Source organism: Megalobrama amblycephala, linkage group LG20, assembly GCF_018812025.1.
Source record: "Megalobrama amblycephala isolate DHTTF-2021 linkage group LG20, ASM1881202v1, whole genome shotgun sequence".
In the NCBI taxonomy this organism is placed as follows: Eukaryota; Metazoa; Chordata; class Actinopteri; order Cypriniformes; family Xenocyprididae; genus Megalobrama; species Megalobrama amblycephala.
This window is the reverse complement of record NC_063063.1, coordinates 7,801,710-7,815,156: the sequence shown is the minus strand read 5'-3', so window position 1 is coordinate 7,815,156 and position 13,447 is coordinate 7,801,710. Positions and strand designations below refer to the sequence as shown.

Genomic DNA, 13,447 nt, shown 5'->3' with positions numbered 1-13,447 from the left:
GCACTTCATAAATATTCAATCTGTAAAAAGACAGACCTCCTAAAATTAGAGTAAATGAAACCCATACAGTAAGGTCCAGACAGCTGAGAATAATGAATAAATGCTTCCATTTGCCATTTTTCTAAATAAACAATGTAAAAATAAAAAGTCATCAATATAGTCCAAGTGAAAACGTGACAAATGAAATTAATGAACTTCATACTTATGCCCACCTTTTGCCTTAAAGGTCTCATGTTATGAGGAATCAAATTCTCTTTTATTTTTTGAGTATAGTTCACTGTAATATGAAAATAGTCAAACTTCTAAATGTCCACCTCCATCCATGTATTGAAATCAGGCTGCTAAAAATGTCTATCTCTGAAACAGGCTGAAATTAAGGGATGGGGCAGTTCAAAATGATGAACCCAAACTCACTTCAAGTGCAGCAGTGTACTCTCATTTCTCATGCAAAGAGGATGTTTACATAAATGTCTTGAAGGCACAACAGCAAAAAAGTGCCAGTTTACGTTTAAGGATCAGACAGAGTGGAAAAATTGTCATGTGACAAAGACGAAAAGAAAAAAAAAAAAAAAAAAAAGACATTTATAATAATAAAATCTCTCATCTCAAAGAGCATCTTGTGCTTCAATCGAAGAAAATCCGACAACAGTCCGATAAAAAAAACCAAATAAAAAAAAAAACCCTCATTAGCCCAATGTCACTAATTTGCTTACATTTGAGTACTGACTTCAACAGAGCAGCATATTGAATTGGACCCGTCTCCATTTTGCCTCATGATGTTGTAATTGGTTTAAATATATAAACTTTATTTCCAGATTTAAATTGGGGGCAATCTTTTGCCATGTCAGATTTTGGACCCCGCTGTATTTGTAAACAAGAACTCTATCAAGACTACTGAACATAAATCTTTGGCTTACGAGGCAACAAGCAGCCTGAAAAAAATAAATAACATGAGGTGCATGACAAGAAAAGACACTCCACCTAAAAACAGCAAAGGGATTGAAGGGGGTTACAGCACTTAAAGGGATAGTTCACCCAAAAATGAAAATTTTGTGTTTATCTGCTTACCCCCAGGGCATCCAAGATGTAGGTGACTGTTTCTTCAGTAGAACACAAACGATGATTTTTAACTTCAACCGTTGCCGTTTGTCAGTCAAATAATGGGAGTGAATGGGAACTATCAATAAGAGTCAAAAAAAAACTTGCACAGACAAATCCAAATTAAACCCTGTGGATCGTGACGACACATTGATGTCCTAAGACACGAAACGATTGGTTTGTGCGAGAAACCGAACAGTATATCATTTTTTACCTCTAATACACCACTATGTCCAACTGCGTCCAGCACTCGCTTAGTGAGTTCTGATCGCACTCTGACAGCGGAAGTGATGTCTCGTGCATATACTTCAATGAGTGCTAGACATCACTTCCGTTGTCAGAGCACGATCAGACCTCACTAAGCGAGTGCTGAACGCAGTTGGACATAGTGGTGTTTTAGAGGTAAAAAAAAAAAAATGATATAAATACTGAAAAAAATAATTCGGTTTCTCACACAAACCGATTGTTTTGTGTCTTAGGACATCAATGTGTCGTCACAAGCCACAGGGTTTAATTTGGATTTGTCTGTGCAAGTTTTCTCAACTCTTATTGATAGATTCACTCCCATTATTTGACTGACAGTTGGCGACGGTTGCAACAAAGTCACCTACGTCTTGGATGCGCTGGGGGTAAGCAGATAAACATCAAATTTTCATTTTTGGGTGAACTATCCCTTTAAGGACACAACCCACAACTAATATGGTCCTGAGAGCAAAACTGAGAAGGACGACAAAGAGTGGACATGTAGGTGATTTCCAGAACCATGTAAAGTTTAAGAAAGAGAAGAGGAAGCAAAAAAGTAGCCATGCAAGGGTGTCTGAAAGCTCTTCACCAGGGGGACTGCTGGGGAACAAACTGCCCTGACCACAACCTGAAAGACATCAATGAGGGGAAGGAGCTCACAGCAGCATTAACTAGCTTGTCAACCATTTCCAAACCAGAAGCTCTTGGAAGGACCAAGCTTGAGGGTAAGAAGTGACGAACATATAACCTGTAAAAACTATGAGCCACCATAAGGTCCCTACAGGCTTCTGCTCCTGGGAAGACTGAGTGTCCGTGGCAAAATTGTGTTTCCTTTTGCAGTCATCACCTGTTAGGATCAGTGTATGGTTGAAAGTGAATAACCAGTAGGCTAAAGTTCTACTCCTACAGCATTTGTTGTGCTGCCGTCTTCATCCAATGACGTGCACCACTGCAGACATTTTTAAACAGAGGCTGTATACAGAAGTTGTGTGCAAACACTGAGCCTGTGATATCTACCACAGCATTCATTTATGAATCATTCTACCATTATACATGAGGGTATGCAACTGGCTCTGCGACAACCTAGTGAGTGAATCTAGCTGCATCCAACTTCTAAAGTAGCATTCAAACTAGACAGTTTTTTTTTCCAGTGACCAATGTGGATGCACAGAAAGTGTGGCTTTCTGAGGGCTGATTAAACTATATCTACACTGAGAAATACACTGTCATGCAAATTTGGCCCCTTACCCTGGCCAATAAATCAGGGCGTTTTTGATGCATTATAATTGTTTGATTCATTTAGAATGATAAAATCAACATTTCTATTCCATTTCTCTTTGTCCAACTCAATGTTTTATGTGATATTGAGATAAGGTATCCAAACAGGCAGCATAATTAATTAGCACAATTAAAAGGGATACTTCATTTCCACCCCCCAACCCATCTTTACTCACTTTACTAATGTCATTTCAAACCTGTATGACTTTTTCCTATAGTAGCAACTTTAAACAAGACCTAATGATTTGAAGTGGAAAAATATCTGAAAGTCAAGAATGTGTACTTACACAGTATGCCGCTGAACTTTGGCCGTTCCTTTTGCAGCACTACCTCTTTAACACTCATACTGCTGTAGTACTTCTCATTGCCTATGACGGATCAGAAAGAGAACAAACAAACTTCAGCTAAAACCAAGAGTTCTGTACCAGTCTCTCTCCGTCCCTCCAATCATAGCTCTGCAAAGACAGACTCGAGCAGAAAGATTTGCATGTAACCAAGGCAGTGCTTACAGTGGAGAGGCACATTTGTTTATGCATGGTGTAATCATGCTTCGCAGAACATCTGCAGAAAAAAGTTTAAGGTTATAGTGGATGTAGGAGGTCAAACACCATGGAATGAAGTGAGAGAGGGTGAGAAGGGTTCGTCAATAAATGGCTGCTCAGCATACCCCTAGACACTATGGGCCAAAAATCCACAGTAGCCCCTCCTGAAAAAGACTTTCATAAAGGGAGTAACTTCAGAAAGAGAAAGACAGGTGCTCAAATGCAAATCCTGGAGAAAAAAAAAAAAAAAAAAAAAAAAAAAAAACGACTAGTGATTGTCACAGTGTCCTCAACCAGAAACGGATCTAAACGGCGATACATATCGATATTGAACGCGATATTGCGTGGCTTATCAGTGATCTACGGCTCTGTCTATTAAATGCCGCTCCATTTGAAAGCAGGTGATGGCGATTTAGCGGTAATCAGGGAACCGGCTTTACTGAAGAAATGCGCGTGACAAAAGCATTCGATACATCGCCCAGCCCTAATCTAAAGCACAAGTGTTTTTTTTTTGTTTTTTTGGTGAAAAGATTCGGAAAAACGAGTTACAGCCCCCAGGTTGTAACCAGGGTTTGACATTTACAAATACCCATTGCTTCACTTCAGAAGGCCTTTATTAACTCCCCGGAGCCATATGGATTAATTTTATGATGGATGGATGCACTTTTTTTGGACATCCAAAAAAACCCTCCGAATGTGTTTGTCTGAAAGAAGATATACACCTTGAGGGTGAGTAAATCATGGGATAATTTTCATTTTTGGGTGAACTAACCCTTTAACCCTATTTGTGGAAAGTGCTCTATATACTACACTTAATAAGAACAGATAAATATGGGAAAGTGATAAGCCTTTTGATTAAGGCTACTAATGTTAACAATGGTTATGTTCAATGCCGCAAGTGACAGTAGATACACTTCACCTTTAGGGTGACATCAACATTATGTGATAACATGATAGCACTGTGATAAAAACCACTTACTAACCTGGGTTACGCACAGTTATATCCATTATTGCAACTTCAATTTCAAGACGACGGAAAGCTGGTAAACTCGGTAACCTTTGCATGATGCCTGCAAGGATACCAGAAACGGGCCGTTTACATTAGGGCTCTTCAGTTAAATTTGTTTTAAGGGCCAGATTATTCCACGAAAAAAAAATAATATAATATAATATAATATAATATAATATAATATATATAATATAATATAATATAATATAATATAATATAATATAATATAATATAATATAATATAATATAATATAATATAATATAATATAATATAATATAATAATATATAAAAGTCCATATATTTTACTGAGTATTATTCTAGTCTCAAACAAGCCCCGGTCCAGCAGTTCATGATTTAGAAACGTTCCTGTAATAATTGTTCACAGCAGTCAAAAGGTCAGTCACCTCTAAGAGCCTAGTTGAGAACCATTGATATAACATTTCTATGAAACCCAGAAAAAAAATAGCCCCAAAATTCCCTAAATTAATAATTTTCTCTTGAAATTAATAGGTGTGACATCACAAGCAAGTTTCTGGCCGTTTGTAACAGTGTGCACAGTTGTTAGGTTAAGTGAACAATCCAGTCAGCAGAAGGGTCTGAAAGAAATCAATACCTCCGTTAGCACAGCCATTGGTGGCTCTCTTCTGCTGCACAGACTGCAATGTCTTCTTCAGCACAGTGGCTGTGGAGCGAGCAACTCCCTTACACACTCGCACAAACCAGTGCAACACTGATAACAGCATGCCTGAAGAAACATGGACTGATATTAAACCAACACATAAGGTTTGATGGTCAAAGATATCAAACCGATGGAGCCATCCGGAGAGACCATGGACTGAGATGGTGAACGTGATTACATCAAGTAAAACATGTTCCTGGAACATCCTTCTCGATTCTGGAACAACATCCCAATAAGATTTGAGGGATAGGTTTGCGGTTTACATCAAGTTTACACTTACAAAAAGAGTTATGGGCTTCTACACCATTCTTATTCACATTTCCCTCTGATTTTAAGAATAAGTTATGGGAAGGGTTAGGTTTAGGGGTAGTGATAGAGGTTAGGACTATGTTTTTGGATGCAAAAGTTGTTCCAGGATCAACAAAATGTGTTCATCCAAGTACATGGTCTTACTCTGCAAAAATCACAAGGACCGAACATAGATAGAGTGAGTGACAGTGGTTTTGGAGAACGCCTCTCCCCAATAGACTGCTTTGCATGCATACAGAGTGTAGCTCAGTACAGTAAATAGTACATCTAAGTCCCAAAACAAATTATGCAAGAACATGAACAAGCATCTAGACAGACATTTGAATTGAAAGTAACTATCAATTCAGGATTCATTTCTTTAGTAGCTAATCTAATGCACATTGTACAATACATTATTCAAAGGTCCGTGTGACACGACGCTTGCTCATAGAACATCAAATCATAAGCAACTGGGCTGTACACGCTGCATGCTGTTAGGCAATAGGCATTGGTCTTAATACTGATTCAGATCATCTACTTGGCTCTGAAAGAGAAGGCGTGCACAGAGTGAAGATTAGACAAGAGTTTCCGATCCTCTTGATATCTACAGAAATGTAAAGTGCCCCTATTAAAGTGAAGAAACTAGTGAAAAATGTACAAACCGTTAAAGGTGCACTATGCAGAAATTTTCAATTACTGTTCGGAAACAATTCAAACTTGGAGCCTCCTCTTGGGCAGAAAAACACCAGAAGAACACACGCCCTGCCCCTGATATCAAATCAGTGCCCAGAACACACGCAGCCTGACTGACTCGAGAGATTTTGCAAATATTGTGTTCATCATGCATAAATAGCATTTTTGTGTACATAAATGAAGTTAGGCTAAGTTAGATGGCTAGATGCAATTTGCGAGCGAGTTTAGGCCTCTTCAGTCTAACTCGCTTATAAACAATTACAGGAAAAAGTAATTAAAATGCTTAGTAATCTGGAGAGTTACAGATAGCGGTCAATAAGGCATTAGCAAAATTAGCAAACTGTTTTTTGTTGAGATAAGAGGACTTAATGGAGGTCAGACGATAAAGTCGCATCCTCACTTGCTTCGCACCTAGTTTCAGATATAGGGCAGTGTGTCTGTAAGCACAAACACTCTTCTAGTGGATCATAAGTGATGATTAATTTTGTGCGAGTCCATACTTTTTCAGCAGAGCACACCTTTAAGTATTCAGTTGTTAGTTTCATGTCCTGATAGTGAAAAAATTGTAGCAGGTGAAAGACTCCCAAACAGGCATAAACCATTCAGTGAGGAACACCACAGACTAACCAAGACTGATACCTTTGAGTAGAGCCATCTGCATCAGCAGTGCGCATATGTACACCACAAATGCAGCAATTTTCCTGCTATTATGAAGGCACATCTCAGACAACATCCCCAGTAACCCTGCAGAAACAATGAAGTCAAGCCTGCTCGTTTCCTTCAATATTACTTATAACAGACATCTTATCAAAGAAGCATCCAAAGAACATAAGGACTCGTGAGGGCTTGTTTCTGACGACATGGATGTGACAAATGACAGTTGAGTTTGCACTACATTAGGAACGCACAAATACTGTATCCCACAATGTAATGTGATCGACATGACCAAAAAATTAAAAATAAAAGGAAGACAGAAATACTCTTACACTGCAGATATGTAAAAGACCACTTTATAGAGTGTTTTCAAACTCTCTCACCTGGCTTGTGTCTGCGATTCTTGTCCCTGCAGTACAATGTAGTGTTTGGAAAGGAAGCTGTGCTGGGTGCCTCTGTAAAAGACACCCGAGGCCCAGTAGCATTATGAAGGGAACTGTTGTTCTTGGAGGGAGACGTGATGGTGCAGTCTTTGCAGATGTAGCCGTTCTGTGCAGTAGAAGTCTGTGTTTTGGCCTCCACTGTGCTGTGGTGTGCAATGATAGTTTGCTCTGAAATAAAAATTCCCAAAAAAGTTAAACCAAAACCAACCCTAAGATAAAAATCACAACATTAAATATTTCTTTGAAAAGAAAACTATTATACATTATATATACACACTTTCTTTCCATCTAATATTCATCCATTTATCCATCCATCTCTCTTTCCATCCCTCCATGGTTTCAATATAACCATGTTACTAAAACATCTTATGAACTCATAATAAGTCTATCTTTATGTTTGTAGGCTAATGTCAACCTACATCTCTAGAGAAAAAAAGATTTTAGCTTTGGAACCAAAGTGTTACGATCTAAGAGTATGCATTCAAGCTGGAGCACACACTTACCCTTGATATCACAGTCTTCATCCAAACCTAATGTTAAACAAAAAATACAATTACAAATCAATGCCTCAGCTGTCCATCGATCTCAGTTCATTTAAAGGTGCCCTCGAATGAAAAATTGAATTTATCTTGGCATAGTTAAATAACAAGAGTTCAGTACATGGAAATGACATACAGTGAGTCTCAAACTCCATTGTTTCCTCCTCCTTATATAAATCTCATTTGTTTAAAAGACCTCCGAAGAACAGGCGAATCTCAACATAACACCAACTGTTATGTAACAGTCGGGGTGTACGCCCCCAATATTTGCATATGCCAGCCCACGTTTCCAACATTATAAAAGGCATTAGACAAGGGCAGCCAGTATTAACGTCTGGATGTGCACAACCAAATCATCAGACTAGGTAAGCAAGCAAGAACAATAGCGAAAAATGGCAGATGGAGCAATAATAACTGACATGATCCATGATAACATGATATTTTTAGTGATATTTATAAACTGTCTTTCTAAATGTTTCATTAGCATGTTGCTAATGTACAGTTAAATGTGGTTAAAGTTACCATCGGTTATTACTGTATTCACGGAGACAAGAGAGCCGTCGCTATTTTCATTTTTAAACACTTGCAGTCTGTATAATTCATAAACAACTTCATTCTTTATAAATCTCTCCAACAGAGTAGCATTACCCGTTAGCCACGGAGCACTATCAAACTTCAAACTTTCAAAATCAGAAGTAAACAATATAACAGTATACAATACTCACATAATCCGACGCATGCATGACGAACACTTTGTAAAGATCCATTTTGAGGGTTATATTAGCTGTGTAAACTTTGTTAAGGCACTGTTTAAGGCAAGCGCGAGCTCTGTGGGCGGAGAGCACGGGATTTAAAGGGGCCGCAGCATAAAATCGGCGCGTTTATAATGATGCCCCAAAATAGGCAGTTAAAAAAAAAATTAATTAAAAAAAAAAAAAAAATCTATGGGGTATTTTGAGCTGAAACTTCAGACACATTCAGGGGACACCTTAGACTTATATTACATCTTTTAAAAACATAATTTAGGGCACCTTTAAACGCAGAGTATAACATCAGAGAGATCACAAAGGACTGCTGGCACTGACCCCAGAAGCTGTCAACTAGGGTGTGTTCCTGTATGGAGGACTCATCTAGCAGAGAGGACAGCAGAGAGGCATCACTGGGTGCACAGCTGTTGAGGGTGCTGTTATGAGCCTGCAGGATTGACGTTGAGGCAGACCTCGGTGTTTGAACAATCTGTGTTGACCCTGAAACAGGAGTGATGAGCTCTTCTGCTCTTCAGAGTCCTACAATAGAAAAAGACAGAATTAGAATAGCAAAAACATAGCTAAAGGGAGTATGAAATAAGTGTACAATTTTCATATGCTCACATAACCAAAATATGTCTTTAAATTAGTGATCAATTAATATGGATTTTTTGATGGTCGATTTAAAGCTTGTGAGATATTACACTATTTAATTTAAACGACATGAGAGTCAGTAATTAATGACAATTTTCATTTTTGAGTGAACTAACCCTTTAAAAGTTACATTCTCTTGCTTAATCCAATGCTGATTTTCATGGGCAAACTGTACTCACTTATCACGGCTGAATGTGGCGCTGTGGTGGAGTGACGAGTCAAGCAGACTGTCGTCTCCATAGTGACTTGTGTTGGTGTGCAGACGGAGACTGCGTCTGGACATCCTGGGTGACTCGTAGACGGGCCCAATCCTGAGCTCCCTCTCAAAGTCGAGCGCTAAAGAGGAGTAGCTGGAACTGATAGAGAGAGAGAGAAAAAAAAAAAAAAAAAAAAAAAAGACTAATGAACACCAAGTACTACAGAACAGACTAACAATTATCATGGGGCTGTTGAATGCTGGATTATGAATGGCGGACAAATGTTCTAAGGTGTGCAATTATTTCTCAGTAAACACAAAGCTATGAAATAGTTCCAGGTCTGTTGCCTGCATTATAATCGCATATCACTGCACTAAATTAGTGCAGTTATTTCAAAAGGTTCTTTTACACAGCCTGTAACTGACTACATGATAAAAATACTGAACTATTTCAGTGTTTTCCCACCAAATTCTCTTTTATCATCTATGGAAATCACATTTTATTTCTTTGCATGCACATATACACATAGGACTGTGCCATCAACCGTGGTGTTACACCAAACCATGAATATTATGACAAGTAAAGCACAAAGGTTTGTTTACAAAAGAAATAATAGGTTGCAATTGAATGTAACAATGTCTAAAGGATGTCCGGGAGACCTGCATGTTGTGTTCTTTAATGGTCCACCTGGAAACAAATGCCATGATGCCAAACCCTCTTGTGATTTTCAAAAGTATGTGAAATTTGCGGCTCCATTGTTGCAGTAAACTTGTTCTTGAATGAATTTATTAGATGCACTCCAGTCTGTTAGGGACATCAACTTTACATTTTCACACCCCTAAACAGGACACAAAACAACTGTGATTGGTTGCGTGACATGTCAGTCAAATGTTTTCTTGGGCAGTCTTTGGCCAATGAAAGCTGCGATAGAGTCTGGCTACCCGAGACTATCCAGGCAAGTTTGAGCCAACTCTTTTTTTTTTTTTTTTTTTTTTTTTTCAGGCTCAAGGTGGTGGATTGATATTTAGTGGTGTTCATCGCCTTTATAACTTATGCTACATGGCTAACCTGCTCCGGAGCAAGTTTTATTCTTGGTTAGACATTGCAAACCCAAACTGGACCAATCAGCTGTGAGTAAAGTGACCTGTATCTGATGCAATAAAGCCAGCTCTGCAGTTCAGCACTTCAGTGAAGGCACGTTTATTTAAATAGCACTTTATACAATAGACTGTTTTAAAAGCAAGCAGCTTTAAAGTAATAAAAAAATAAAAAAGTCATGGAATGGACTATGCACTTTGTTGTTAAATACTTTAGAAATTAAAAACTGCTTGTGTGAACCATTAAAACATACACCTAAAGAATCCTGCAATCACTTTACGATTTTCCCTTTACTTAGATTGCACAAAATGGTTATTATTGATATACAGGCAAATGATATGGTCATGATTAAATAAAGTCAAGTCATGTATGCTGGCGGGTTCTTTATGACAGTTTTCAATATCGCAATATATCGCCTTTCTTACAGTAGCCCATCACAATATATTACAATATATCATATTGTAACCCCTGTATCGTGATACGCATCATATCGCCATATTCTTGGCTATACACAGCCCTACTTGCTGCCTCCTGCTGGTCCCTGCATCCCAGTTAGAAAACCCTGCACTAGGCTGTGTGTAGATTTGAAAGCCCTTCTGTTAACTGCGCAAGAGCCAATACTTTTAATCTCTAAATGATCAAAGATTTGTCCTGGTATCACTAATCAGGGGTTCATAAAAAACCCCAAGTCCAAAGTATGAACATTGTATAAATTGACAAAGCACACTTCTTAAATGGTTTAAAAATAATGAATAAAAGTTTAAACTCTGTGAGCAAAGGCCAAGTGGAGGGTTTCATAAATTGGTACACATTCAAAATTCTATTCTGATTGGACAGAACACAACAGCTGATGAACACCACAATACAGCTGAGGAAACCCCAAACATGTCATACAACCCATTTAACAAGAAATCAAAGCAATACACTAAAAACGAAATACACAATGGATCTAGTCATATTCTACGAGCTGTGCCCAGCCACCGCTTCTAAACTCAATCTTTCCAATCAGACAGTGCCAATGGTTCATGGGCAGCAGCAACTGCCATCTCTCTAGGAACAATCCCAGCATTCACGTCTGAACTTTGGAGCTGTTCTGCTTGCTTGAGGTCTGAAAGTGTGACAAAGGCCATTCAGACAGCAGCTGCTGAGCAAAACACATGCTAAACAGTAACCTGACAATGTATAATTAACTTCAGCTTACCGCAGCTAAAGTTGCAGCCTTAAATTGGAAAAAAAAAAAAAAAAAAAAAAAGAAGCAGCACTAGCATTCAGGCTAATGCTTTATTATATTAATACATTCAAACAGATTCAAATAAAAAGAGAATACACACAGCACAGTCCAGCCCCAGCTCTCTAGATCCCACGTGTCGTCACCGGTCATCCCATGAAAAAAAAAAAAATCAAATTACTGCACGCACTGACGGGCACAAGGAGCTCTGGAAGGATCAAGCGAATTAAGAAGGCTTGTTCTACTTCCTGTGTTTAGCTCCTGTATACGTGACATGTGAGCCACTAAACATTCCCTGTCCCTCCCTCATTACCCTCAGGATCCTCGTCACTATCTACCCATTTTAAAGGTGCATTGCTGTACTTTGAACATGAATTAAATTGCATCTGTAAAAAAAAAATAGGGGAAATCCAGAGTCAGTCCCAGTTCACACCTGGTAATAATCTCTGGTGATCCAATCACATGTGATCAACACAGACACATCATGGTTTACACTGCACAGTAACATGCAGGGCTGAGCAATAATGATGTTGTGCTGATCCAGGGTCAGTGCAAGCGCATTTTGGTTTAGTTAATGGATCTGTTATTCACACTGGCTAGTTGTGTTATGCCTTATGTTAATGCTGGTTTTCTGAGTGTTTAAACTTTATTGTAAATTGTTGCAAATTTTTTAGTTTGTTTTGCTTAAATTCCAAGAAAGCTGCACTGGCAAGAATGCTTTGAAAACATTAAACCAATCACTGTTTTGCATCCCATGACTTTATTAAAGAGTTGTTTATGAATTTATGTGTCTCAGACTGAAATTATAGCCATAAAGTCAAAATATTACTAGCTTTTAGTTTTTTTATTTTATATATGGGCTGTCAATTTAACACATTAGATTTACTACGGTGAAAAATAAAGCGTTAAAATTATTAACGCATTTAATTATCTTGCCCCACCCCAGACCTACGTAGGTCATCTGACATGACGACGAATATGAAGCAGGGCAACAACCCACTGCGTGACAGAACCTATAATATGTAGTTAGAGTGTGCCTAAAATTTAAGATAAGGGGCAAAAATTGCCCCTGTATGAGTTTGTCTCATATTTACATTTACCACCACCTACTGGCAGTTTTATTTTTTTTTATTTAGAGCATAATTTCATGAGCATAAAAAAAAAATAATAATAATTTCAATAGTAATATATATTTTTTTAAATAGTTCACCCAATTACTATTTTTTGGGAGTAATTTCTCAGCCAAATTTGATGTGCAATTAGTTTGTATAATATAATATAATATAATATAATATAATATAATATAATATAATATAATATAATATAATATATTCAACATCTTCCTGTCTTTATAATCATAATGCAAACAGCAGTGTAGATGTGCATCTGTGATCACTCACTCACTGTCCGCAGTTTGTTCTTCTCAACCTGTCCTGAGCCAAATTTGCAATGACAAATGGGTGGAAATAAATTCACTTGCACAAAGAACCACTCATTCTGTTTAAGGGGGCTCTGACCAGATGCCAGATGACCCAAAAAAACTATCATTGCTGAACAATCAGATTTTTGCCATTAAGCCACCATTCATATCTTTTAAAAACCAAGATCCACAACATGTCGTAATAACCGTAATTGCAAGATTCGAAATTGTAAAAAGAGTTCACATCCTTGTAGAATTCCTAAATTACAACTTGTACCCTGGGAATTTTCTGAGAGCAACCACTGTACCACCTGACCACTGCATATTTAATAGTGTTACCATAAAAATGAATAATTCCCAGTCCGAGGATGTGAAGACCATTTAGTAGAATGTCACGTGTTGTCATCTCAAAATTTTGGTAATTAATACACGGCATAAACGCAGCCAAATACTTAACCTGTAAAGGCCAAAACTTCATTTTGGGCAAGTTTGGAAAAAATGGTAGCAAATGAAATTTGAATTATTGGGAGGTTGAAAGGTGCTCGAAATTTGTCTCAGCATGCAATTCCTCTCACACAATGCAAGTCACAACCATACCAGCATTAATGACTTCCACATAATTTCTCCAAAGAGATAT

General features: G+C 37.9%; 1 protein-coding gene across 1 annotated transcript in view; it reads right to left on the bottom strand.

Moving 5' to 3' along the window:
• sun1a (Sad1 and UNC84 domain containing 1a) overlaps positions 1-13,447 on the bottom strand; it is a 29,120-nt gene that overhangs the window by 11,176 nt on the left and 4,497 nt on the right. Inside the window, 8 exon segments of the mRNA XM_048170868.1 lie at positions 2,907-2,987; positions 4,785-4,916; positions 6,471-6,575; positions 6,869-7,096; positions 7,432-7,458; positions 8,553-8,721; positions 8,723-8,753; positions 9,047-9,223. Coding sequence (XP_048026825.1) covers positions 2,907-2,987; positions 4,785-4,916; positions 6,471-6,575; positions 6,869-7,096; positions 7,432-7,458; positions 8,553-8,721; positions 8,723-8,753; positions 9,047-9,150 — 877 coding nt within the window. The 5' untranslated portion in view covers positions 9,151-9,223.